The sequence below is a fragment of the Lathamus discolor genome, chromosome 2 (genome assembly GCF_037157495.1).
Source record: "Lathamus discolor isolate bLatDis1 chromosome 2, bLatDis1.hap1, whole genome shotgun sequence".
NCBI lineage: Eukaryota > Metazoa > Chordata > Aves > Psittaciformes > Psittacidae > Lathamus > Lathamus discolor.
Window position 1 is genome coordinate 146,958,515 of NC_088885.1, and position 25,018 is coordinate 146,983,532.

Genomic DNA, 25,018 nt, shown 5'->3' on the forward strand with positions numbered 1-25,018 from the left:
TAAGCCTGATCTATCATGCCAAATACCTCACAAAGCCTCTGGTCTTCCAGAACCTTCAAAGACCTATTAAACTATTTAAACTCTGACCAATTTTTCAATGCAGTTGAAAGACCTATGGCAGTAAGAACTGTTCTACCAGGACAGGACCAGCACCTAGCTGCTTATCTGCAGCTCTTAAGATCTCAGGAGATGGCAAGAACCAAGGTAGCTGTAACACCTTGATGGTTTTTTCCATTTTTCTATTTACTGGGAGAATCCCTTAACTTTACTCATGAATGTCTGTTTAAACACCTTCAGAAGATAAAAAAAGAAAAGTACTTCTAAATTTAATCAAGTACTACCCTGCTTAGGTATAATAGGTATATGAATAAGAAGGTACTTAGGTTTACTTCTTGCTGTTTCTAGCCAATAGGCGATTGCTAAAGTTCTCCTTATCCCAATTGTCCTGTTATTTTGGATACTTCTCCGTTCCAAGGAAGAGATGGTTTAGCAACCATGAAAGAATTGAAATACAATGAGGAAACTGAGGTTGTGGCTCAGACGTTATATAATTTGGTCTCAGTATAAAAACTATTTATCCTGCTTCAAATTATACAGTTGATTGACTTCGGTAAAATTCTTTTCTTGAAAATCACTACCAAGCCAGGACCCACATTCTTAGCCTTCTTAAATTGACTAAGTGTTGACTGATCTTGGTACTGGTTACATTATTTAAGTGCAAATCAAAACTTATGACAAGCTTGCATTTGACAGATACATTTTGCAGTTTATTCAATATTAATACATTTCTTCTGATTCTATTTTTCTTCCATCATTATACTTCTGAGAGTTTTATTGAAATGAGAATTAAAATTAGCAATGTGGACATAGAACCTTTGTCAAAGTGAAAAGTGAACTAGCTCTTCCATGGAAATTCCTAATGCTCATGCTCTCATATGTAATCCTGTCATTCAACGTGAACCTCTCAATCACAGAATCACAGAATCACAGAATCCCAAGGGTTGGAAGGGACCTAAAAAGATCATCTAGTCCAACCCCCCTGCAAGAGCAGGGTAACCTACAGTACCTCACACAGGAACTTGTCCAGGCGGGCCTTGAATATCTCCAGTGTAGGAGACTCCACAACCCCCCTGGGCAACCTGTTCCAGTGCTCTGTCACTCTTACAGTAAAGAAGTTCTTCCTGATGTTAACGTGGAACTTCCTTCCATTCAAAATATATCTGTATAAATTTCTTGAGCTTTCGCAATTTTACAACAGGGTGGTACCAGCACAAAGACTGAAGAGAAGCAAATTCTAAAATGGGAGAACACAAAATGAAGATATAACATACAAAACTTTTTCTGAAGCTTTCATCCTTACAGCAAACAGTTAACATGCAGTTTCCTCTCTTTCATTCTCCCAGGGTCTGGGATTTTTTTCTTTTAAAGTAAGTGCTCTGGAGAGCAGTGGTTTTGTTTCGCCAGACTGGAACTGGAAGGATTTGTAAGACTGTTTTACACAGAAGCTAATTCATGTGTCTAAAACTTTCTTTAATCCCAATGATTTATTTCAATATCCTAATTCTAATTTAGTTGAAAAATCAGATTAGTGATTACTCTATTTCTTTCTTCATATGCTTATCAATTGGGACTGCTGTAATTCAAATACACTTGGCACGAAACCTTAACACAAAACCCAGAGCAAGGAAACGCAAAAATATATATTGGAGAGAAATGTTGTAGACATCATCATGAAAATGCTTCCCCTAAATCACAGAATCACACAGAATCACATATGTATCATTTCCCAGAGCCAGGAACATGCACTTAATTTACATATAAGGGAACTTTGCAATCTACAAGAAACAGCAAATTGTAATTCATAGTTAAGTGATGTTATGCTTATTATTAACAAAATGTAATACAATGAATTATTGAAATAGCTGTAGGAACACAGAGCATCTACGAAATTAAGAGCATCAGAACAGGATTTTGTGAAATGTGTCCAATTCCAGAATAAATATAATAAAACCAATAAATTTAGCAGCTACAAAAACACTTTTAGTGAATTTCCTTTTTTAAACATGTGCCCTTTTTCTCTAGTTTCATCTGATCCTATCAATGTAAATTTAGTTTCTCTGTAGAAGGGAGTATGTTGCTAAACAGTAATGCTGCAAATTAAAAAGTCTGCCAGGAAATAATTCAGAATCAGTTGTACCCCAAAATTTTCCTTAAAAAAACCGAAACAACAGAAGACGACATCACCAACAGGGTGCCCTAATGACTGCTGCTGGCTATAACTTGCTTCTCAGAGGTAAATGTAACAAAAGCATCTAGGTACTTGGTCTGCTTCACTACTTGCAGGAACACACAATGAACTGAATCAAGATCCATCATGAGCAGACAAGCAAAACTAAGGAATAGCTTGGCATGGATACACATACACAAGCTGTATCTGTGATTGTCAGCACCTAGAAAACACGATAGCTGTTGAGGATTCACCTGGCTGGGAAACCAGCCAATACATCCCATTCCTGTTTTCAGAAAACAATTTCTACTTTTTCATATCTCAAAAAGAGATCTCTGCTCAAATTTTAAATGAGTCAGTTGCATATTCATTCAGTTCTAAATCCAGATTTTTAATTTTTAATTAACAAAATCTGTATTTGCAGACAAGCATATGCAAGAGAACCACTGCTGCAGACAATTTTGGTTGTATTTTTATAATACAAGGGTTTCTGCAGCAGTAAAGACATAAGAAATTCACATACTCTCCTACCCCACTTGCACAGGCTCAACCTCACAGTTTTGCACATGCTGCTCAGGAGCTTCCGAAGAGAAACTCTTTGTGTGGCTTTGTCACAACTGCATTAATTTAGCCAAGAAAAGAAAAACCCAGCAAATTGTTGTCATTGAAACCTGATCTACTTACTGATCTAACTTCTAGTAATACTTTTCTAACTCCAGTGGTTCACATACTACTCAGTGAGTAGTATGTATCACAAGAGGTAAGGGGAAAATTCCTAAGCTAGCATTAATGAATGCTAGCCAGTTACTGGTGAAAATACAAATTCAGCCAGTTCACAGTTACCAATGGTACTTCACAGACAGCTGATCTAATACTTCTTTCTGCAACTGATTAAGAAATTAGGATAAGACTGCAAGGTGGTAAATGAGAGCAAAAAGTAAAAAGAGCAAAGAAAAAGGAAACTTATGATACTGTAAAAAGCCTAAAGATTACTAACTACTCCAGAAATAGGTAAAAATTCTGGCTCCATATTCCCTCATTCTCTTACCCAAAAGTAGATGCATAAAAGCTCTAAAAATATTCATTATATTTCATTCCCTTTAAGATTTAAAGTGAAAGAAAAATAAAACAAAAGTGATATAATATATTCAAGATATACTTTCTGAGACTGGTAATACATGCCCTGGGCAACTGAAGATCTTCAGCCTTTGGCCTTTTGCTACACAACACACTGAAGACATATATTAATGGCCCTATAAAAATAGGCCCTGTAATGACTTGTGGCTTAAATAAACATACTTGTCTTTCTCTTTTCCTCCTCCGAATATCGGATGCAGTAAAACTCCACCAGTCTTCAGTTCATATGCCACTATTTGATCTAGCTCCTAAAAAATACAACATACATAAGCAAGCATGATTTTGAAAAGTAGATAAATCATTTAAAGAAGACAGGAAAGTTCTTCATGTCATTGTTTAAGCCATACCTCCTAACTAAACTTGTTTACAAACACAAAGAGCATTTTAAAATCAGGTATGCTGCTCAGGATGGCAAACAATAATAAACCAGTAGAAACTAGCAGTTAATACTTGTTCTGGGTCTGGATTGTGGATCAACCCCTAACAATATTTAACTACATTATATCTAAAAAGTATTATTGTTCAATAAGTAAACTATCTTTGACCAAAAGAAATAAAGGTAACCACCATTTCCTTGCAGTGGAAAGTAATACTGGGTATACCTACACAGTGGACTGCAGCATACAGCAGTTCACCTTGACCCACGCTCAAGCCAGACAGAAGCCAGCTTTGAACTAGAACGAGTTTGAATTTGTGTGGTGCTGTGCCCATGTTAACATGCACACTTCAAGGCAGGATGCTCACATAACTCACTATCACCCAACAGCGAATATGGTTTTTGAATCAGACTAGGTCAGCTTGAACACAGGGGGAGGGAACATCTTCGTCGCTGACATGGACAGTGGGATTGAGTGCACCCTCAGCAAGTTTGCCGATGACACCAAGCTGTGTGGTCCGGTTGATATGCTGGAGGGAAGGGATGCCATCCAGAGGGACCTTGACACACTTGTAAGGTGGGCTGGTGCCAACCTTATGACATTCAACCACGACAAGTGCAAGGTCCTACACCTGGGTCGGAGCAATCCCAGGCACAGCTACAGGTTGGGCAAAGAAGAGATTCAGAGCGGCCCTGCGGAGAAGGACTTGGGGGTGCTGGTCGATGAGAAAATGAACATGAGCCGGCTTCAGTGTGTGCTCGCAGCCCAGAAAGCCAACCGTATCCTGGGCTGCATCAAAAGGAGCGTGACCTGCCCCTCTACTCTGCTCTTGTGAGACCTCACCTGGAGTATTGTGTGCAGTTCTGGTGTCCTCAACATAAAAAGGACATGGAACTGCTGGAACAAGTGCAGAGGAGGGCCACGAGGATGATCAGGGGACTGGAGCACCTCCCGTATGAAGACAGGCTGAAGAAGTTGGGGCTGTTCAACCTGGAGAAGAGAAGGCTGCGTGGGGACCTAATAGCAGCCTTCCAGTACCTGAAGGGGGCCTATAGGGATGCTGGGGAGGGACTCTTCGTCAGGGACTGTAGTGACAGGGCAAGAGGTAACGGGTTAAAGCTTAAACAGGGGAAGTTTAGATTGGATATAAGGAGGAAATTCTTTCCTGTTAGGGTGGTGAGACACTGGAATCTGTTGCCCAGGGAGGTTGTGAGTGCTCCATCCCTGGCGGTGTTCAAGCAGTTCAAAGCAGTAACAGCAGAACTGGAGACTGCAACAGTAACACCTCTTAGTTCTGTGTGGAAGTACTTAGATAACTCCTAGGGAAGAACATGGGCAATTATTATCCAGAAGCAATTTCTGCTGCAAGCAGCAGTGAACTCTCAAAATAGATGTTCTTCCAGTTCTGCTGTTCTCTAAAGCACCAACACCTTTACTACAGACAGCACATGATCGGTGAGCTGAATATGCATTAGGCAGATAAGGATATGGTATTGAGACCCAGCGTGTGTAAGGGATGTAAATGGAGCCCATGGGGTTAGTAATCTAGTTTTTGGAATAGGAAGAGAATGTGATGAAAGGAAGAAGATACACATCTTTCTGTGAATTAATGTTACTGGCAAAAAATGAGGAGTCACTGCTGCTATCACTATAAATTACATATCTCAGAGCATTATATTTGGAAATGCAAGATAGAGACAGAAATTTCTTCTCCAAAACCAGAAATCCCTTCAACAGGGGTCTTTTACTGTTTCATTATTTAATTTAGCACTTAAATACATATTAAAAGATACCTGATCCACTATTGATCCAAGCTTACAATGGAGCCCTTCAGAGCTTTATGGGTATACATCACAGTATAACAAATCCACCAAATACATCTCCTTATGAATCCCATATTCTAGGTATTAACAAAGTACTTTATTACTTTTTCTTTCTGTTTTTGTACAAAAGCCCAAATAACAAGAGCAAAACTAATTTCACAGAGAGACAATGAACATTATTATTCATAAAGCAGAGAGAAACATATTTTAGTTAGTATGTCTGGTGGTTTTCCTTGCAGCAAGCAGCATCTCAGCTCTAAGTTTTGTCACTACTAAACATGTCTATAGATTGCAATGAAAAACTATATTTATTAAATTCTGGTTTTATACTGCATCTTTTTTGATGTAAAATTCTGAAAGATACAGAAAATAGTACTATTATATTGTTACCTGTTTAATCCAATGGCGATACTCATTAACACCAAAGGTTTTTTTCATCCAAAGGCCATAAATATAACCAGAGATTCCCTTTAGCACCCATTCATCTGACCTGTAGCAAGAAAGAAGCATGAATTACAACACTTTAGAAGGTATTTTGTAAGGGATGGTATTTTTGACCAGCTCAAAATAGCCACAAATTTCAGCAAGTTATATAACTTCTCTAAGTCAATAGGAGTCTGATGAGCTGTGAACCAATTTATGGAACTTGGCACCTGGATGGGACCGATAAAACTAAAAAGCCAGTGAAAATTAAACTTCTATCACAGAAGCCCAGGTTAAAATACAAAACCAAACTATTTTACCTGAAATAGTAACAATAAAACCATAAAAATGGACAATAAAGCTAAAACAACTGCTAATCTATGTGATCTAAATTTGTTAATAAACCTCTCAATGCAATGCAGATTTGGTCAGCGAGTAGACAAAATACCTATCCCACAATTTGGTGGACATCTATTTAAACACCTCTTCTGAAAGAGCTATGTTCAGAGAGAGAAAAGTAAGGGCAAAGCGTACAAAATGCTCAGGAACTAGTGACACACAATAATGTCACACACGATGAAGTGTATAGACATAAAAAAAAGTCATTATGATGGAGAAAAAATTGACTTCACCACGGAGGGAGGCTAGAAATAAGGAAGAGAGCAAAAGAAATAGTATAAACGTCAATTTAAAAATATGTTGGTTGATTTTTTATTTAAGCCAAAGATACTCTGGAACATACACTTTTGCCATGAAAAGGAAGTTCCCGATATAAAGCAAGAGGCTTTAAAATAAATACTTGCAGAACTGCAAGAGGCAGCGGAAGGGGATCTTCTGGGAAATGTAGCTATAGGCAGCTTACCATCCCAGTGAATTTGCCCATTTTACACTAATTTCTGCATTCCCCTCCCCAAAATTCTTCACAATTATTTCTGTGCTCCACAAGTACTTCCTATGCAGGCTACACTTCACCCAAAATATGACAAAAATTTACTGATGATACAAAAGATTCTCCCTTCTAAAACTTCCAGGTGCCAAAGCACACTACAGCATTCAGTAGCAATAATTTCTGAAAAAAGAGAAGTCCAATCTCTCTCTTTAGAACCTTTGTATCTCACATTCTCCCTTCAAACAGAAAAACGAACAAAAAAAGAAACCACCCAACCTCATGGATTTTCATTTATTGAGTTGGGTTCATTATTTTTCACTTTTTTTTTTACTTTCTTCTACAGTTACTGTTTCATATATTCTTCTGATAAAATGCAACATGCCAATTAAAATCACAGTTTCCCAGATTTTCCCAATTTTCTAGTGAGTTCAATAGTAAAATACTTACCAGGACATTCTGGATATAAAACATCCAAAGAACTGCTGGGCCAGGGCCTGTGCTAAGCATCTCCTTGTCAGTGGAGTTTCATCTATAATCATTGCACTGTGCAAGAGATTTGTGCTGGAGCCCCATAAAAAGAAAATAACACAATATGATCACCAGCTCCAGAGAAACAAAATAGAGACTTTGCTTTAACAGCCAAAACAAATGAAGTAATTCCTTCACTGGTTTTCCAATGAGATAGTAACATCTTTTTGCAATACCCTTAATCCAGGCAGATCTCCTGCTACTATCATCTACATACAACCCTCTGTGTAGTAGTTTGCTTTAACAGGTGAAACTCCTTTGCATTCCTCATACTCTATTCCAGCTGAAGAAAAAATAAAGCTTAATCAAACTTCTTCACTTTTCTTAAATATTTCACACATAGTGTTTCCAATTCAGAAATAAAACCACTGCCAATTTTTTCTTGAAAATACAAATCCAACATCTTTGTAACAGATAAAATCAGAAATGGTGTTAAAAGTCTGTAATGTCAAAACACCCTCAGCCTCTTCAAACTAAATAGTCCAAAACTCAGGCTACCAAAATAATAAGAGCTTCATGCATTTGTCAATACTCTTGGATCGAGAGCTTCTGGGCTTTTGGATTTAAGAAGGTGTAATTTTCTCAAATACTAACCTGAAAATACTCATGGATGCATAAGCAGCTACTTCAACATAAGCTTCGTCTATAAAAACAGTCTTGAAACAGGAGTATGGATAGCGGCAGGTAAGAATCTCCTCATAAAACTCAAACACCTCATGAAGGTATGATGTGGTATGTTTGAGCAATGGGAGGAGTTGTGGTAAGCAAAAGTGAGTCACCTACAAGCAAAGGAAAATTTGGTACAAGACTGACAAATATATTTAAATCCATAAATATCAAGTATATCACCTAACAGCAAAAAATACCCGAACAAACAGAAATCAAAACCTACCCCAAACAGGGGGAGAAAAAACCCCCCAACCAAACAAAACCCCACAAACCCTCCCCCCAAAGACAACAAAAATCTAGCTGCTGTAAATTTCACAGAAAAAAAGCACTTTCAAGCTGTGATAATGACTATCAATGACAGAAAAGCGCACCAAGATATTGTGAGAGCAACAAGAGGAAAATAATCTTAACAGACAACACATGCTAACAATGTCTACCCAGAGGCGTGTATCATTTAAGAAATATGTGCCATTTTTCTTTCATTTTGCAATCCAACATCTTTTGGAAATAATATTTTTCTTCTATGCAGTAAAGAAACAGCTGTTTTCAAATAAGTCGAGCAGTGCTACTGTTTAAAAGGCTTGTCGCAGCTAAAACTGCAAGTAACCTTTGATATTACTGTGTTTTCCATAAACTTATGATGTAGCCAATGATATTACTTCAACAGTGACACAGGAACAAAGTTGAGACTGTACAGTTCAAGAAGTATAATTCAAGAGAGCTCTACAGAAGTCAAACTGCAGAAATTTATCAGCTTGGGTTTTTCAAATAACAACTGACATTTATTAAGTTACTACCTTTCATAAGTGAGTATGTCCCACCAATAAAAGTCAACAGAACACCATTCTGAGGACTAAAATCTGACGTTTGCCTTTGGATCAAGGAAAACATAGCTATTTACCAGTATATTCCTACCATGTTTTCAGAGGAAGAATATACAGGCCAGTCTTTGCGCTAAATTGGTACCTTTATGTGCCTGCCAAGTCCATCCTTACCCAATCTGAAACTACAGATGTAAATACCAATGGGTGGACTTCGACATTATGGCAATAATCTGTTAAGAATGAACACTCAATGTCAAATTCAGCTCAGAAAACTACTCAAATGCGTAGCAACCATTTTACCTTACTACCAGCAACAGGATTGGTTTAAAGCTATTTTGAGAAAAATGCTTTTACCAACTCCAACTAAACTAGCCCCATAAATTTGGGCATAAGTGGAATTATTGCTGATTCAAAGGCTTTACTTTGAAGATAAATTTAAATACAGACATTACAAGGCAAGTTTACCATATAACTGTATTCACGGAGGTCGTATCTAGACATACGTGCATGTGACCAATATATACTGGTTGTAATAAAAAGTCACTAATTCATTACAAAGAAAAAACAAGGCCTCTATGAAAATTATTACCTCATGCATATATGGATCAACAAGGATTTCAAAAGGTCCTATTGCCAAGGAGATGTTAGAAGCTGCAGTTGGAATAGTCAGCATGTAATGAAAAGTCTTCTTTCTCATATCATGGGTATATACAGTTTCCACCAAGTCTCCATTTGAAACAGCCACCATTGCAGCATCTACAGTATACTCAAGTTTCCAGGTACACAACTCAGAATATGAATCAACACAAGGAAACCAAAATCTAGGGAAGTCAAGATTGGGGAAAAAATGGTTAACAAGTATACTTAACAATAATACTCCCTTTTTCACAGCTGATTTTTCCCTCAAATTCCAAACTATATTCTTAAATACTCTGAATCATAGAATCATAGAATAGTTAGGGTTGGAAAGGACCTTAAGACCATCTAGTTCCACCCCCCCTGCCATGGGCAGGGTCACCTCCCACTAAACCATGTCACCCGAGGCTCTGTCCAAGCTGGCCTTGAACACCTGACTCCCACTGTATATTCATTTTATAAATCATTACAAGTTTTCTTGCCATTACCTCCTGCAGAGCTAGAAAGACTAGAAATCCTAATTACTAATCATTAGATGCTACTTCACATCTTTTCAAGCTTCTTTTGAAAACAAATTAATTTTTACAATGCTTCAAACTTACAAGAATTCAAAGAAATTATTTGCATTTCTTACACTTTGAGATTAAATAGGAAATACAGTTTAACATTCAAAGACAGTTTTCTTACCTTGTAGAATTTTGATAACCACATGAAAAGACATGAGCCCCTCTTTCTGCCATGCTGCCTTCCATGTTGGGTACCACAAAATGAAGGCCTCCTTTTGGCTGGTCCAAAGAAAAGTTTATATGCACCTTCAGGACTTTTAACTCTGCAACACCAAGAACAAAATGGGAGTAAACATATACATATTACATGCCATTTATTTCAGAATTATCATTCAGGTTTGGACTCTTGCTCTTTCAAGATGATGTGTTTTCTTCTTTCTCATAGACCTTCAGGTCCACTTACAAGACACAGCTCAAAAGCTTACAAAACTGAGACCTCTTAAGCTTTAACTTACAGGATATGAATTGAAAAGAACTTTTATTAAATAATAAAAACTGCAACTGCAGTTACAGTTCATCTTCCAACTCCCCAATAATAAAGTATCTTTATACATTGATTATACCCTACCCATGACCTCCTTTGTACCTTGCTGAAATAAATTTTCTACAAAAAAACTGCATGTAATAGGCACATTCTTAAAATACATGTTATTGTCATTTGCAGTTTCTTAAAACCTTTTATTATAGTTTAAAATTTTCCTGTAACTTAAGTGTCTTTGCTTTGGTTTAGTTTCACAGAAATCTCACCTATGAATAGACTGGCAAGAAAAATCAATGGTAAAATTTATCCAACAAGTCTAGCCATATTTTGGCATTAAACTTTAAAAAGAAAAATTATACCTGTTTGAATATTTTCCCTTCTATGCTTGGAAGTAAGGCAACAGGAACTTAAACCAAAGTTAAAATACACAAGTGTCTTTCCCATTAAGGTGTATCTGACAACAGCTTCATGATACAGTTATTATTCTCTCAGAGGTCGCATAAAAGCATGAGAAAACCTGATACAACGATGTAAGAAAACAAAAAACTAACAAAATCCATGTAAGAAAATAATCAATACTGGAGACTGGTTTATTAAAGCAGCTACTTGTTCCAGGATCCAGTGTACCAGTTTATAAAATAGTCTACTTTTCTCTACCAAATCAATTTAAAAATGACTATTCTTCAAAGTGAGATGGGGAAAAAATAACACAGTTTGGTTGTGTTTTGTTTTTTTTTTTTTTTAAATATGAATACAGATATATCCTTGTAAATTATTTTCTTGTTGGATCATATAAATTGTAAGCAACTTCAATATCACAAGTTACCAAGTCAGTATACCCCATTACAGCTATACCCCATTACAGCCACTTCCTCATATATACTTCTGGGCTCACGATCACCCAAGAGTGACTTTGTAAAGAGTGTTAAGAAACCATGCAACCACTTCTCTGCATTACTCAGAAGCATGAAGGTATTTTTCAAGCTTCAACTGGAAAGATACTGGTGTGGAAAAAGGAAATATCATGTCACAAAACAATGTAATGTTACTTCTGTTTATCTAAATCTTTCTATGCAAACTAGTAGCTAACAACCTTGTGCATCTTAAATTAAGCTTTCAGTATAGTCTCTTTACTTTACCATCAACATGTTTCCACAGCTCTGAGGGAACCTTAATGCAGAGTTCTCCATTTCCAGCATCTGGGTCCACAGCACTGACTGCGGCAGCATAGGCATTGGAAAAATAGTTGAGATTCCTCCTGTCAGAAATACCCAATTAATTCTTAAAGAACATGCTGAACTACAAAAAACAACTTTGGAAATGATATGATTTCTATACTGAATTTCATGGTGCATGTTCAACCAAGTATTCTGTTTTGATTTTAAATGAGTAGAGGGAAAAAGGAGGACTAAAGATTAGATTTCAAACCCCAGAACTTAAACCCAGGCTCTTACAGAAAAGATCTGTGATCAAAAATCTTAAGGAGTAATAATCCACAATAAATCAAATAAGAAATGCTCAGTGTTATTTTCTTCCCACTAGGAGTAATAGCTACATTTATTGGACTAGAAAATAAAATGTTTTTCATAAATTTTGGATTAAGCTTGTATGCTTATTCTAAACATCTGTCTTGAAGATGTGCCTCCTCATATATTGCAGTTTTGCTTTTAAGTTGCTTTTCTAAATGTAGTGAGATTTTAGCTTGGCAATGGTATTATATATCCCTTAGCTTGATGGATAGTAATAGTTTTATGCACTTGTAAATATCACAGAAATTATTAGATGCTAGAGTTTTGCCCTTAACACACAAACACAGAAATATGCATTATACTTTTAGTGTAATCAGGTTTGATTTAAGCTACTATATATTAGTTGCTACTTCACTGTGCATTTCATTCCAAAGTCATACTTTTACTTCAGTTATGACTTAAGATTAATTGTTATCTACTGCATATCTCCACTGTTAAAGTGGTTATGAGCAGGATGGTATCTTATTATTTAATATGATTATGTTCAAATGCTGGAGGATGACCAGTCAAGTCCAAAACTAACTCTGCTTTTGCATCTTTACATGATAGCTTTCATACTTTCTAAAATGCATTGTTAAACCATGGAATCTGGGAGTAAAACCTTTCTTAATTATAATCCTCCAGTACAGAGAGCTCTTCAAAAGCTTCCACAACTCTATAGCTGAAGAGAAAGTGCTTGAATTACTCATCACAGTTTTTTTCCAGAATTTAGGTATCACTGATTAATCCAAGCAATGTGGGGACAAAGCCACAATCCAACATAAAGCTACCATAGAATCATAGAATAGTTTGGGTTGGAAGGCACCTTTAAAGGTCACCTTCTCCAACCCTCCTGCCATGAGCAAGGAACTCTTCAACTAGATCAGGTTGTTCAAAGCCCTGTCCAGCCTGACCTTGAATGTTGCCAGGGATGAGGCATCTACCATGTCTCTGAGCAACTTGTGCCAATGTTTCAGTATCCTCTGCATAAAAAAATTCTTTCATATTTCCAGCCTGAATTTCCCCTCTTTTAGTTTAAAGCCATTTAAATACCCCCTGTCCTATTGATACAGGCCCTGCTAAAAAGTCTGTCCACATCTTTCTTACAGGTCCCCCCTGAAGTATGGAAAGGCCACAATAAGGTCTGCCTAGAGCCTTCTCCAGGCTGAACAAGCCCAGCTCTTTCAGCCTGTCTTCACCACGGAGGTGCTTCAGCACTCGGATAATCTTCATGGCCTCCTCTGAACTAACTCCAACACATCCAAGTCCTTCTTACATTGGGGGCGGGTCCCAGAGCTGGGTGCAGTACTCCAGGTGGGGTCTCATGAGAGCAGAGTAGAGGGGCACGATCACCTCCTTTGACCTCCTGGCCACTCTCGTTTGATGCAGCCCAGGATACAGCTGGCTTTCTGGGCTACAAGCGCACACTGCTGGCTCATGTTCAGCTTTTCATCCACCACTAACCCCAAGTCTTTCTCCACAGGGCTGCTCTGAATCTATTCATCCCCCCGACTGCATTGATACCAGGGCTTGTCCCGACCCAGGTGCAGGATTACTGCACCACAACGGAGTTAAGTTTTGGCTGCAGACTCCACTCTTCTATGGAATCTGAAGTCCACGCAAAGCAGACATGATCTCATGTCGGGATTTTGCTTTCATCTAACCATTCTCTGTTCACCACCCACAGAGAAAACAGCATTCAACCCAAATTATAGTACCTTACTTGGAAGACTGAAGGGTAATTAACCATGCCAGCATCATCCTATAAGTCTAGGTATGTCAACCACCATGGTTATATTCCTAGCCTTTTACATCTAAAAAACTTTGCTAAAACACTGAAATATATTGAGAACATATTTTCATGCAGTTCTTCATCTTTGGCAATAATAATGCACAAATTCCCTGGCACCACTACCAAGACTAAGAATGTTAGGAGCAGTAAACTTGTCTACTTTGCTTGGAAGCTTCTGAAAATCGGACGTGAATAGTAAGTAGGAGCATATGCGCACAGAAACACCCAAATCACAAGTTTTAATACATAATAATTTTTTCCCTTCAGCTGTGGTTCAAGAACAATTCAAACCAAATTAAACTTCAGCTGATGTGTTGTCTCCTAGTCTCAGCCACACATTCCTACTCCATCACTCATTAAGAGGACCACTGTTCACCCGACCCTGTGGTGATGCAGCTGAAAGTGCCAAATGTCAAGTGGAATAAAAGGGGCTTTTTTTCTTTGCAGACAGCTTTCAATTGGTTTATTGGTTTAGCTCCCTGATCTGACATACTGAGGGGTCAAAGAAGTGCTTCTACTGAGGCACAGAAGACTATGAGTGGGATCATAACCGCTCCGATTGATGCTGCTTTAAGTTGCCTTCAAATGGCATCCTAGGAAGTCAAACAAATACTATCAGGAAAATGTTCATTAAGAAAAGACTGCATGACTAAGAACTAGCTTAGCAATTAAACACTGGCAACAGAAAACAACAGTAACATTCTGTTAGACTGTAAAGCCTCAAAGTTTTTAATTTTAATCTAAACTGGTTCTGAAAATTCACTATTATTGATAGGGGATCCCTTTCCAATACATCAGTGGGAATTTGTTCCATATTTGGGGATCATGATGAGCTTGTAGTTACATTTTAAACATCAATGGGTTCATAGACAGGAAAAAGTTATGATTTTACAAAAAAAAAAAAAAAAAAAGGTAGATTCCACAGGGCTTAGCATTTTATGGAAAACAGTCTATTCTGATATTTCTATTTTTGTGAAGTGTTCCAATTCAAATGGGTGATTCATTGGAAAAGGAATCCACTGAAGGCTCAGTACCACAGATTAATTTGTTTCATAGGTTGTACTATTCTCAATAAACTCAATACGGCCATTTTAACAAAAACAGAGCACATGACAAAAGTTACAGCCTAAAGAAAAAGATCTATTTTCCTAATGCTAAGTGTAGGTTGACAATAGATAATCTCCAGAGGTCCCTTTCAATCCCAACCATTCTGTATGTGATGTGATTCACATTTTATCCTGATAGAGATATATTTTATTACCACAATTTACCCAAAACACAGTTAACTACAACTCAAATGGATGCTTGTTGGTTGCCTGGAAACTAGCTGCAGCCCTGCTACTGAACTGTCACACGGCCCAAACTTACAGCTGATAAACCACTTTTTTCCTACAGTACTTTATATCAACTTGGCAAAATAAGTTATTTGATCCACATATAATTCATTATTCTTCATTACTTGTATTCATTTGCTATTTTACTGTGCTTCCCAGATACAATTAACACTTGGTTTTCAAGTCCAACCCCCAAAATATATGATATAGCACATATCTAGCATATTTTAAAAATATGTATGAAATACGTACACATGTAGGTAATTTATTAATAAGGTAATAATTTAAATCTTTGGCACAATGAAAAAATTAATTTTCATTCTTGCTAAAGGTTAAGGGCTTTGCCACCTCTTTCTTCAAAAGTTCTCTACACTTCTGTTTATTTCTAACAAAGTCTATCATGAATTTACAACCAGATAAGCATCATACCTGTGGAAATGAAAGCTATTTATTGCAGCACAACATATGCTCAGCCCACCAGTTATTTTTCTATTTTGTGTACATGCTAAAGGTTTGATCACTGATTTCTCAGAATGTTGCAAGACATGTCCTAAAGGCTACCACATCATGCTCTCTCACACCTTACTGCTGCTTGTAACTGAAGCAACAAGTATGTTAGAGGATATCAAAACATCTTCATATTTTAATGTTCAAAAACTACAGGCTTAAAGTTCAAAAAGAAAAAATAAAGCTGAACTAGTAAATGAACAGGTATACACTGCCAAAAGCTAAAACTACACTGCATAGAGGACCTACATACGGGAAACACAAGAAAACATTATGTGTACATTAGCTACCTATAAACATACCTTCCTTTACACAAGTAATAATGTCATGCAATAGCTTCACAACCCTACACTGCAGTTATCACACAAACATGTGAAGCACATAACCACCCAACAGCAGGATCATCACAAACTTCATTTACCAGAGATCAAACCACTGCACTGAAACTCCAAACTTTTGCTGCAGCTATTTAACAGTTTACAATCCTACCTGTAGGATTTGCCTGTTTTAATGTAAATGGGGCTGAGATACAAGCAATTGTCTCAGTAGTCAGAATACACAGTGGGATTTCTAGATATCAGAGCCCAGAAAAATAAATCCCACTTACATTATATTGACAGAATTGAGAATGCAACAATTTACAAGAAAAGAGGGAAGATGATGAGGAGGGAGGCAACTGGAACTATCCAACAACAGCAGTCCTACACTGACCCAAACAGGCATCCTCCAACACTATCCGCAATTTACAAGATTGCAAACTCTTCCTTAAAAGTCTGAACTAGACGGGATTCTCTGCCACCTGGTGTACACATGGCAAAATGATGTGAATTGTTTTCTACCTTACAGCACTGTTCAGAGGTTTGCTCAGTCAGAGAGGAAGTGACTGCATTCTCTAAGTTCATCCATCTATGCCAATATGAAAAGGCTATGGTGTCCTGAAGCATCAGGAGGAAATGACAAGGTGGAAGACTGATGTTATTTCTAGATAAAACTTTAAAGGTCCCTTCAGCTGTTACCTGAAATTACAGTTTGGGACTGACAGGTAAACTGGCAATGGTATCAAAGCTGAAAATATATTTTATGCACAAATTAAAGATTTCTAACATTTTTGACAAAATTTGCCCAATTTTAATTCCCTTCTTACTGAGGGGTTTTGTCATTCAGCATAAGTGACAACAGAAAAAAGTTGTTTCATCTTATGCAATGCTGAAAATGTGAAATGACAGAGACCAAGTGTCCATGATTTTTGCACTAACAGATTATAAAACACAAAAGTATTACTTGAACTGAAAACAAGTTGAATGTTCAAATTCAGAGCAGAAAGAGATGATCTGACACCAGGGTGAGACAAACAATTCAGCTGGTGCTGTTTGCATTCCACAGAGAAAGCTCTTTAACCTTGACTTTCTCAAAGCTCTTTTAACTGTTTTCTTGCATGCCAAAATTTGCACAACATAAACAATTACTCACTTCACTTGGACTTCTCCTCCTATGAGCAAACAATCTCTCAAGTCACAGATGCTGCAGCAAGTCTTCACAAAGAAATAATTATAGTGTCTTTAAATAGAGAATTTTCTATTTTAATTGAACTCTCTTACTAAGGGAGTAAGAATTCTTTAAAGTATTTTAACTTTTATAAAAAAAAAGAAAGATTCCATTAAATTAGTAACTTTTTCTACATACTTTATATATTCTTTTAAAAATCAACATTTAAGTAAGCCAAAAGCTTCATAAAAGCAAAAAAATGTTTATATACAAAACCTTAAAACTTCAGGGTTTTTTATTTACTATACACCACAGGAAAGAGTAAAGATGCAAACCAAACTCTTTTCATAGAATCATAGAATAGTTAGGGTTGGAAAGGACTTCAAGATCATCTAGTTCCAACCCCCCTGCCATGGACAGGGACACCTCACACTAAACCATCCCACACAAGGCTTCATCCAACCTGGCCTTGAACACTGTCAGGGATGGAGCACTCACAACCTCCCTGGGCAACCCATTCCAGTGCCTCACCACCCTAACAGGAAAGAATTTCCTCCTTATATCCAATCTAAACTTCCCCTGTTTAAGTTTTAACCCGTCACCCCTTGTCCTGTCACTACAGTCCAGGTTGCCAAGAACCATCTTCATTTCATATTTACTAGTTCAATAGACTACAGAAAAAAAACCATGCAAAAAGTAACTATTTGTATAACATCAAAAACAAAACCTGATGACTAATCTGTGTCTTGTTCGAAACAATTGATATATCTAATTCAGCTGCACAGGTACAATGGACATCATCACTAAACTTGCCATAACAAATGAGAACTTGGAAGAGATGACAAGGTGATTTGATATAAAGACTACTATAAACCACTATGATTTCCAGAAGCAGTTCTTTATAAAGAAGGGCAGAGGAAACCCACTAATGAGTCTTTCTTTTTTAGGGTCTAATTCTAGAGCTTTTAAGATTTACAGCATTTCTGTTTGTAATCCTGCCTTAAGAACAGAGATGCTGTATTTAATTCAAACTTAGCTACTACCATCATGCTTGATACCCAATTGTGACCAGGTATGTCCATGGAAAAAATTCACAACTGATACTTTGTAAACCATGGAATACTTTCTAAATCATGTAATAGAAGATACAAAAAAGAGGCATACCAGTTTCTCATTAAGAATATTTGGTGACCTCTGTCTTTCTTAACTATAAATAACACAGGAATTATGAAATACAGAGACCTTCTATTAAGTTCAAACAGTGATGTGAAAACCTGCAGTAGTAAAAACCACAGGCCACTATAGCCCTCTGAGAGACAGTATTTCACTTTGCATGCATTGTCCTCGAATTTCATTCACTGCTCTTAAACAGGGTAATATGGAAAAAGGATGATGCTCCACTATACCACTAGAATGCTAAACAAAACATCACTTTCTCCACAAAATGACAGAATTCTCTCTCCAGATCCTTTTCTTAACATAACGGAGTGCTTACTCTGATAACTTTAAATGCTGCACTTTTCTCACATCTTCCAGCAGTTATTCAGGATGAATTTATTACAGAATCACAGAACAGCTGAGGTTGGAAGGGACCTTGTGGACATCAAGTAGTCCAATCCCTCTGCTCAAGCAGGGCCACCAAAAGCCAGTTGCCCAGGAACATGTCCAGATGATTTGTGAATATCTCAAAGGATGGAGACTCCATAACTTCTCTGGGCAAACTGTCCCAGGGCTCAGTCACCCTCAGAGTAAAAAAGAAGTTTCCTGATGTTCAGAGGAAATTTCCTGGGTTTCAGTTTGTTCCCATTGCCTCTGTGACAGTGGACACAAAATACATGAAATTCCACCTGCATACAAGAAAATGCTTTACTACTGTGATGGTTATCAAACACTGGAGCAGGTTGCCCAGAGAGATTATAGAGTTTCCACCCTTGGAGATACTCAAAACCAAACTGGAGTCAGCCATGTGAAACCTGCTCTATCTGACCCTGCTTGAGCTGAGGTGTTGAAATAGGTGGTTTCAATAAGCCCTTTCCAACCTAAAGGACTCTGCGATTTCATATTAGCCACTGTTTAACACATATAGTGCTTTCACTAGAAGTTCTTCAACAATTCAGCACACTGTAAACTTAACCAAGCCAGCCAAAAGAAGGTGTGAGAACACAAACTAAGTTTCAGTAAAATCAAAAGAGAATATTTAGTGAAAAACGTTTGACCATGTCGCTTCTTTTGCCAAAAAACAAACAGATGAGAGATTTTTACCAAAGTCTCTTCCCATCATTTCCCAAAAATATGTGGGAAGCTACATGCTTTTAAACTTGCTCTTCAATATCAGATGGTAAATAAATTTGCAACTCTTCTTTTCAAATATTAAAGTGAGTTTCTATAATATTCTAAGACTTATACCCTCACCTATGATGCTAATAAATAATGAAAGTTTGATTCCTTAGGAAAGACCAAAAACTTTATTTTCCAGCTCTTCACACTGATCAGAATTCTCCAGTGAGGATTCTGAATGTTTTGACTTACTGAGTCAAAACCAGATAGGAATTACAGAATTAACAGACTCAAATGTTTCAGTATCAGAACTCAAACAAAATGTCAGAACTCTGATATCCAAGTCAGTCTCCTATATAAATGAACATTGTAAGCTGAATTATTAACTCTTGCATAAGTGATGAATAAAGGAATATAGTGCCATATGCAAACAGTTCAATTCTACATACCTTAGGATAAAAAGTAGAACCTGAATTTCAGTAACTGAACAACAATTCAGTAACTTTAATACTCTAGTTTACAGTCAGAGAGACTAAGTCAGATTTAACCTGAAAGCTAAAATGGGCTAAGAAACATTTCAAAGACTCTCTTTAATTAATGACTATTAAGGCAATGGCTAGACTATCTCTTATAGATCCACACCTTTTGAGAATGCCACTGTTCTCACAAATCTAACCAGCAGGACTGTAAGAACTCTCTGGAGTTTGCCTCAGAATAAGACTAGCTAGCTCCTATCTGCCTTCATCAGCTATGTGAGCTAACCAAGTTGATGCCACCGCTAAAGCGGCTTACTGAGCCCTCTCCGTCTTTTCAGCTAGCAAATCTGTCAGAGCAATCACTGTCCAAGAGGACACAACAAACGGCTGAAGGACAGCATCTTAATTTAGTAGTCTAATAATTAACCTGATACAGTCACATGATTTGCCTTATTCCTATTATTTGTTTCAAAGTAATAAGCTAATTATACATAAGGCTACCTAGACATACTGAATAAAATTAGAAGCAACTCTTACAAAAACTTGTTAGGAAAACAGGAACTATTCCCCAAAACTTTGATACCATATGACTATTCTTATGCTTAAAAATAGGAAGCAAGAAAAATGATCATCCAATCTGACATTACACATCATGAAAATCACTACTATTGATATCCACCGCTTTTTCACCATAAAAAAGTTTCACATACTTCTACAAAACTGTAATACAAAGAAATGTTAGTAAAAGAAATTCTAAAAAATAATATCACAGAGTCAAAATCATTGCCAAAATTCTCTCCCAGAATTTAGCCCTGATATCAAAAGTTACCATTAGGAAATCACCAGCTAAAACTTGCCAATACAGTAAAACAGGTCATGCTTGACAGCAACATAATACACTGCATCTGCAGACTTTTAAAAACAACACTTACTGTTTTGACTCATGGTGACAAACCTCCAGTGTCGGATCATTGTAGATGAAAGCTGCTTCTAAATCATTGACTCTCACTCTGTAAATCCGGCACTGTTTACTATTCAGCTTGATCCTATTCAGGTTTGCAACTGTGGGAAATATTGTCAGTTCCACATAACCCTATGAAAACACAAACCAAAACCTGCTATAAAATCTTTTAACAACTCACAAAGTGCATAACCTTATTAATGCATTTCGAAGGAAAATTGTAGGTAAAAAAATATTTTTTTCATTTTAAAAGGAAATTGGTTTGCCCTTTTAGAATAGTCTAGAATACACTTTGTGTCATACCATTTAACAAGTGGATTTTCCTGGCTATGAAACAAAATAAAATAAGAAAAGACACGACCGAGAATCATGAGACATGGTTTAGCGCAAGGTGTCCTTGCTCATAGCAGGGGGGGTTGGAACTAGATGATCTTAAGGTCCTTTCCAAGCATTTCTATGATTCTATGATTCTGTGAGTGTTTTACTGGGAATGACCTGGCTCTAACAGCTAGACTTCGAGTTACTAGCATCACTATCTTCTTCATCATTATGTTTTCCATCCCTATGCTTTAGGTTTTGGTATCTGAGCTCAAGATGATTATTTTAAACCTAGGCAGAATTCATTCAGTCAAGTACTGAAATTCACAAAAAGCCACAATTACTTCAGGCCTGAAATTGTAGCAGTCTCATCAAAGCCCCAGTGAACCCACATTCAAGCGACAAAACTCTATAAACCCAACCCCTGACATCAGCTAACCCAGTGCTGAACATCAGTTTTGAATTGCAGATTGCTCTGTAACACTATTTACAATGCAATGCCCTCTTTCAGAAAGCTTTTCCTTACAGAGATTAAAGTGTTCACAAAGTATTTTATTTAATGCATATCGAGGAGTGCCAGACTTCTGAGATTAGAAGGTATAAAACATAAAGAAGCTGAAGAACATAATTAGCTAGTGTGTGAAGTTATTTCCTGTAAAAGCATGAAGAAAACCCAGACATTTAATTTCTACTTTCACCTTTTATTAAAAAATACTTACTACAACAGACTTTCTCTGAAAATTTATGTTGTTGATACAAACTACCTGGTGAGTTGTGCTGGAAAAAAGAATAAGGAAAAATTTAAAATAAGTTAAGTTTTACACAAATGAAAGCATTTAAAATAACATTTTAACCCCCCATTTTTTTTTAGTAAGAGAGCTCATACAGGATGTATGTACATATAGATAAATACTGTGTATAGCATGTACTTCACAGAATCACAGAATGGTTTGGATTACCTCTGTAAGTATTCACAACTGTCTAAATCTCTTACATGCTCCAAAATAAATAATGAATGGAAGCTGCACGCAAGGTCAGAAAACTTTCAGTAAAATCCAATATAGCATCACACCAGGATTCTAGTGATAATGGAAGATAACAACATCAGTTTTGAACATCATCTACCAGTATGTAAAAATCTTGTATTACTAAAGGCACAGAATCAAGTTCTAACACTTTACTGACATGCAGTATTACAATCTGCAAGCAGCTATAATGCCTGCAATGAGATACCTATGGAAAATTTACATGGTGAATTTATTCTCATGTTATTTATGTAAGCAGGTACTATGTATGAAACAATGCAGTATGGGCTTTTACAATTTCGGATCATAAGAATTTCTTATTTTAAATAATGGTTATATATTAGCTAAGATAGGTATTCTAAACAAGTCAAATGTATTTGCTTAGATTTTGAATGACATATTAGAACTCTTAGTAAATAAAACTCAGTTTTTAAAAAGGAAAATAAAATAGTAATTCTAACCTTTATAAATCTCTGGAAGTTATTTTTATATCTTTTTTGTAGTAGGTGGTGTTTTTACCACATTTTGCAGTAGTGTTATTCATGACTAAAGATACAACCTTGTCATAATTCAATTTTCATGCCACCATCTCACATTATATGCACATAATCATGTAGCCTGTGCATTAAAAATCGACTTTGCTTCAGCTAGGCAAGTTCAATAAAAATTCCTACAAGAGAATGATAACATCTAGCATCCAAGATGGATTCAGACATTACCTAAACGCTAATATGTATCTGAGAACAAGAGTGATTCTATTTATAAATTAACTTGTGTTACAGATTTCTAGAAATCAAAGGGTCATAAACAGAAATACATAAATATCCATTGAAAACCCCAACCAACTGCTTTAGAGTTTGGCTACAACCAAAACAATCCATGTGCAAAAACTACAATTTGCTTAACAAAGCTGCTTGTTGCAAACGAAAGCATTTTTTACAAATATATATGTAAGCCCTTAAATCAAAAGGGTTTGACAGAGCAGCAGGGATGAGACACAGCAGCATGGTCTGTAGTGCTGATAGTGTGCGGAAATCTCTAAGGTTTGAAGAGCACAATGTATGAATCTTTACGGAACTGCATGGTTGACAGACTCACCATCCATGAGCAAGTCCATTTACATAAAACATACACCTACAACACACATTTTGTGAATGCAAGCTATATCATAAGCAGCAGGTCCAACCTTCTCAGGTAAACAGTTACGGATCAGCCTGTGGCCTGTTTCAGTGTGAACTGGTCTCAAGTATAGCAACTTAAAAATAAAATAATAAATGGATACTTATAATTTATAAGGTCTTGGACTCTCAAATCCTTTGTCTCCTTTCTTCCTATTCATCCTGAACAGCAGCACTAGACACACACTGCTGAACGTCAGAACGGCATCAGCATCATCCTCGATCGATGTGTCCTTTGATTTTCCCCCGTGTCAAGTCGTACTTCATCACTCATCTAGCCAGTGGATCTGTGGCTCCCACCAGTCAGGCATCTTCAGCGCGGATTAGCACCATAGTTACAGCACAAACGACATGCAGTTTTCTATTTAACCTTTTACGAGAGCAGAACGCTACCCCTCCCCGCTGCGGGTATGGTACCAGTCCAGCGGCGCTGCGTGCTCCCTTTCCGGAGAGGCTATGATAAATAACCGGCTCAGCGGGCAGCGGAGGTGGGAGCTACTCTGTTAGGAAGGCCGCGGCCGGGCAGGCACGGCCAAGGGGTCCCCGATCAGGGACAGCCGTCTGAGGCCGCACCCTCCGCTGGCAGGCGGGGCCGGGGGGCGACTGTGGGGTGAGTGGGGAGCGCCGGCTGCGCAGCAAAGCCCCCCGCGCCCAGGCCTTATCGTCGCTGCTGGCGGCGGCTGTGCCGGCGGCTCCGCCGGCCCGGCTCGCTGCAGTACGGTACAGTCGGCGCGGAGCGGGCGGGGCCCGGCCAGCATGGAGGGCGGGAGCAGCGCACCGGCGCGGCACGGGGCTACCGCTCAGCAACGCTCCCGGCCGGCCTCGCCGGCGGGCTCTCCCTCAGCGGCGGTCGCCATCTTGTGAGCAACCTTTGACCCCTAGCAGTTGAAAGGTCACAGCCTGTTTAAAGGAGCTTTAGTTCTTTAAGAACGGGAAACGTTTTGGATCCCTGTTTCCCAGACGGGTGGAATAACGGTGGCACAGGCAGCCGAGGGGGAAAAGAGAAATAAAGAAGAAAATGCCCCCGCAATAAAATCCAAGTCTCCCGGGTACGGGTCATGTCGCTATGCACATGCGCACTGAACGCCTCCAGCGCAGGGGCGGTAGGCGCGGGGCACGGTGCGCATGCGTAGGCCTTGCCTGGGGCGGGACAGGGTTCCGCCTGAGGGAGGTGGGATGGCCGGGGCCCTCAGCAGGCGGTGTGAGGGGCTGGGGGCCGGCAGACGGCGTTTCGCGTCCCTGTCCCCCTCCGGGGTTCCGTTCAGGTGCAGCAGTGCCCCAGCCCTCCCCGACGGTTGTGGCCGTGAAGCTGCTGTGGACTGGGACCTTCCGCCAGGCCTGCGGCTGGGCCCTCTGCTGACGGTTTAAACAAACGTGGGGCTCCCGCCGCCTGCGGTTGCCAGGGTAGAGCTGTGGTCAGCGACACTCGGATCTACGTTAGTGCACGCATAAACTACAGCCTGCTTAGGGGCAGGGCTCGCACCCAGTAAGGGTACACGGGAGGATACTAAGGCGGTCCCACCGCCTCCTTCAAGAGAAACTGTCACGTTACGGTCAGGAGCAGTCGCCTGTGCGGT

The 25,018-nt window shown here is 38.3% G+C and overlaps 1 protein-coding gene across 4 annotated transcripts in view; it reads right to left on the reverse strand.

Annotated features, from left to right (window-relative positions):
• Nucleotides 1–24,327, reverse strand: part of TAF2 (TATA-box binding protein associated factor 2) — a 65,128-nt gene extending 40,801 nt beyond the window's left edge. For 2 of the 4 annotated variants that reach the window (XM_065668862.1, XM_065668858.1), the window contains exons 1-10: nucleotides 23,549–24,326; nucleotides 21,958–22,011; nucleotides 20,892–21,052; nucleotides 11,720–11,838; nucleotides 10,221–10,362; nucleotides 9,487–9,718; nucleotides 7,999–8,183; nucleotides 7,324–7,437; nucleotides 5,955–6,054; nucleotides 3,527–3,612 (exon numbers count right to left, since the gene is read on the reverse strand). In XM_065668862.1, the coding sequence (XP_065524934.1) occupies nucleotides 3,527–3,612; nucleotides 5,955–6,054; nucleotides 7,324–7,437; nucleotides 7,999–8,183; nucleotides 9,487–9,718; nucleotides 10,221–10,362; nucleotides 11,720–11,838; nucleotides 20,892–21,052; nucleotides 21,958–22,011; nucleotides 23,549–23,602 (1,247 nt within the window). In that variant the 5' untranslated portion in view covers nucleotides 23,603–24,326. Of the gene's footprint in view, nucleotides 1–3,526; nucleotides 3,613–5,954; nucleotides 6,055–7,323; nucleotides 7,438–7,998; nucleotides 8,184–9,486; nucleotides 9,719–10,220; nucleotides 10,363–11,719; nucleotides 11,839–20,891; nucleotides 21,053–21,957; nucleotides 22,016–23,361; nucleotides 23,510–23,548 lie in introns of those variants that run through there. The other 2 variants (XM_065668860.1, XM_065668861.1) reach the window with 2 other exon arrangements.
• Between the last annotated feature and the right edge of the window lie 691 nt (nucleotides 24,328–25,018).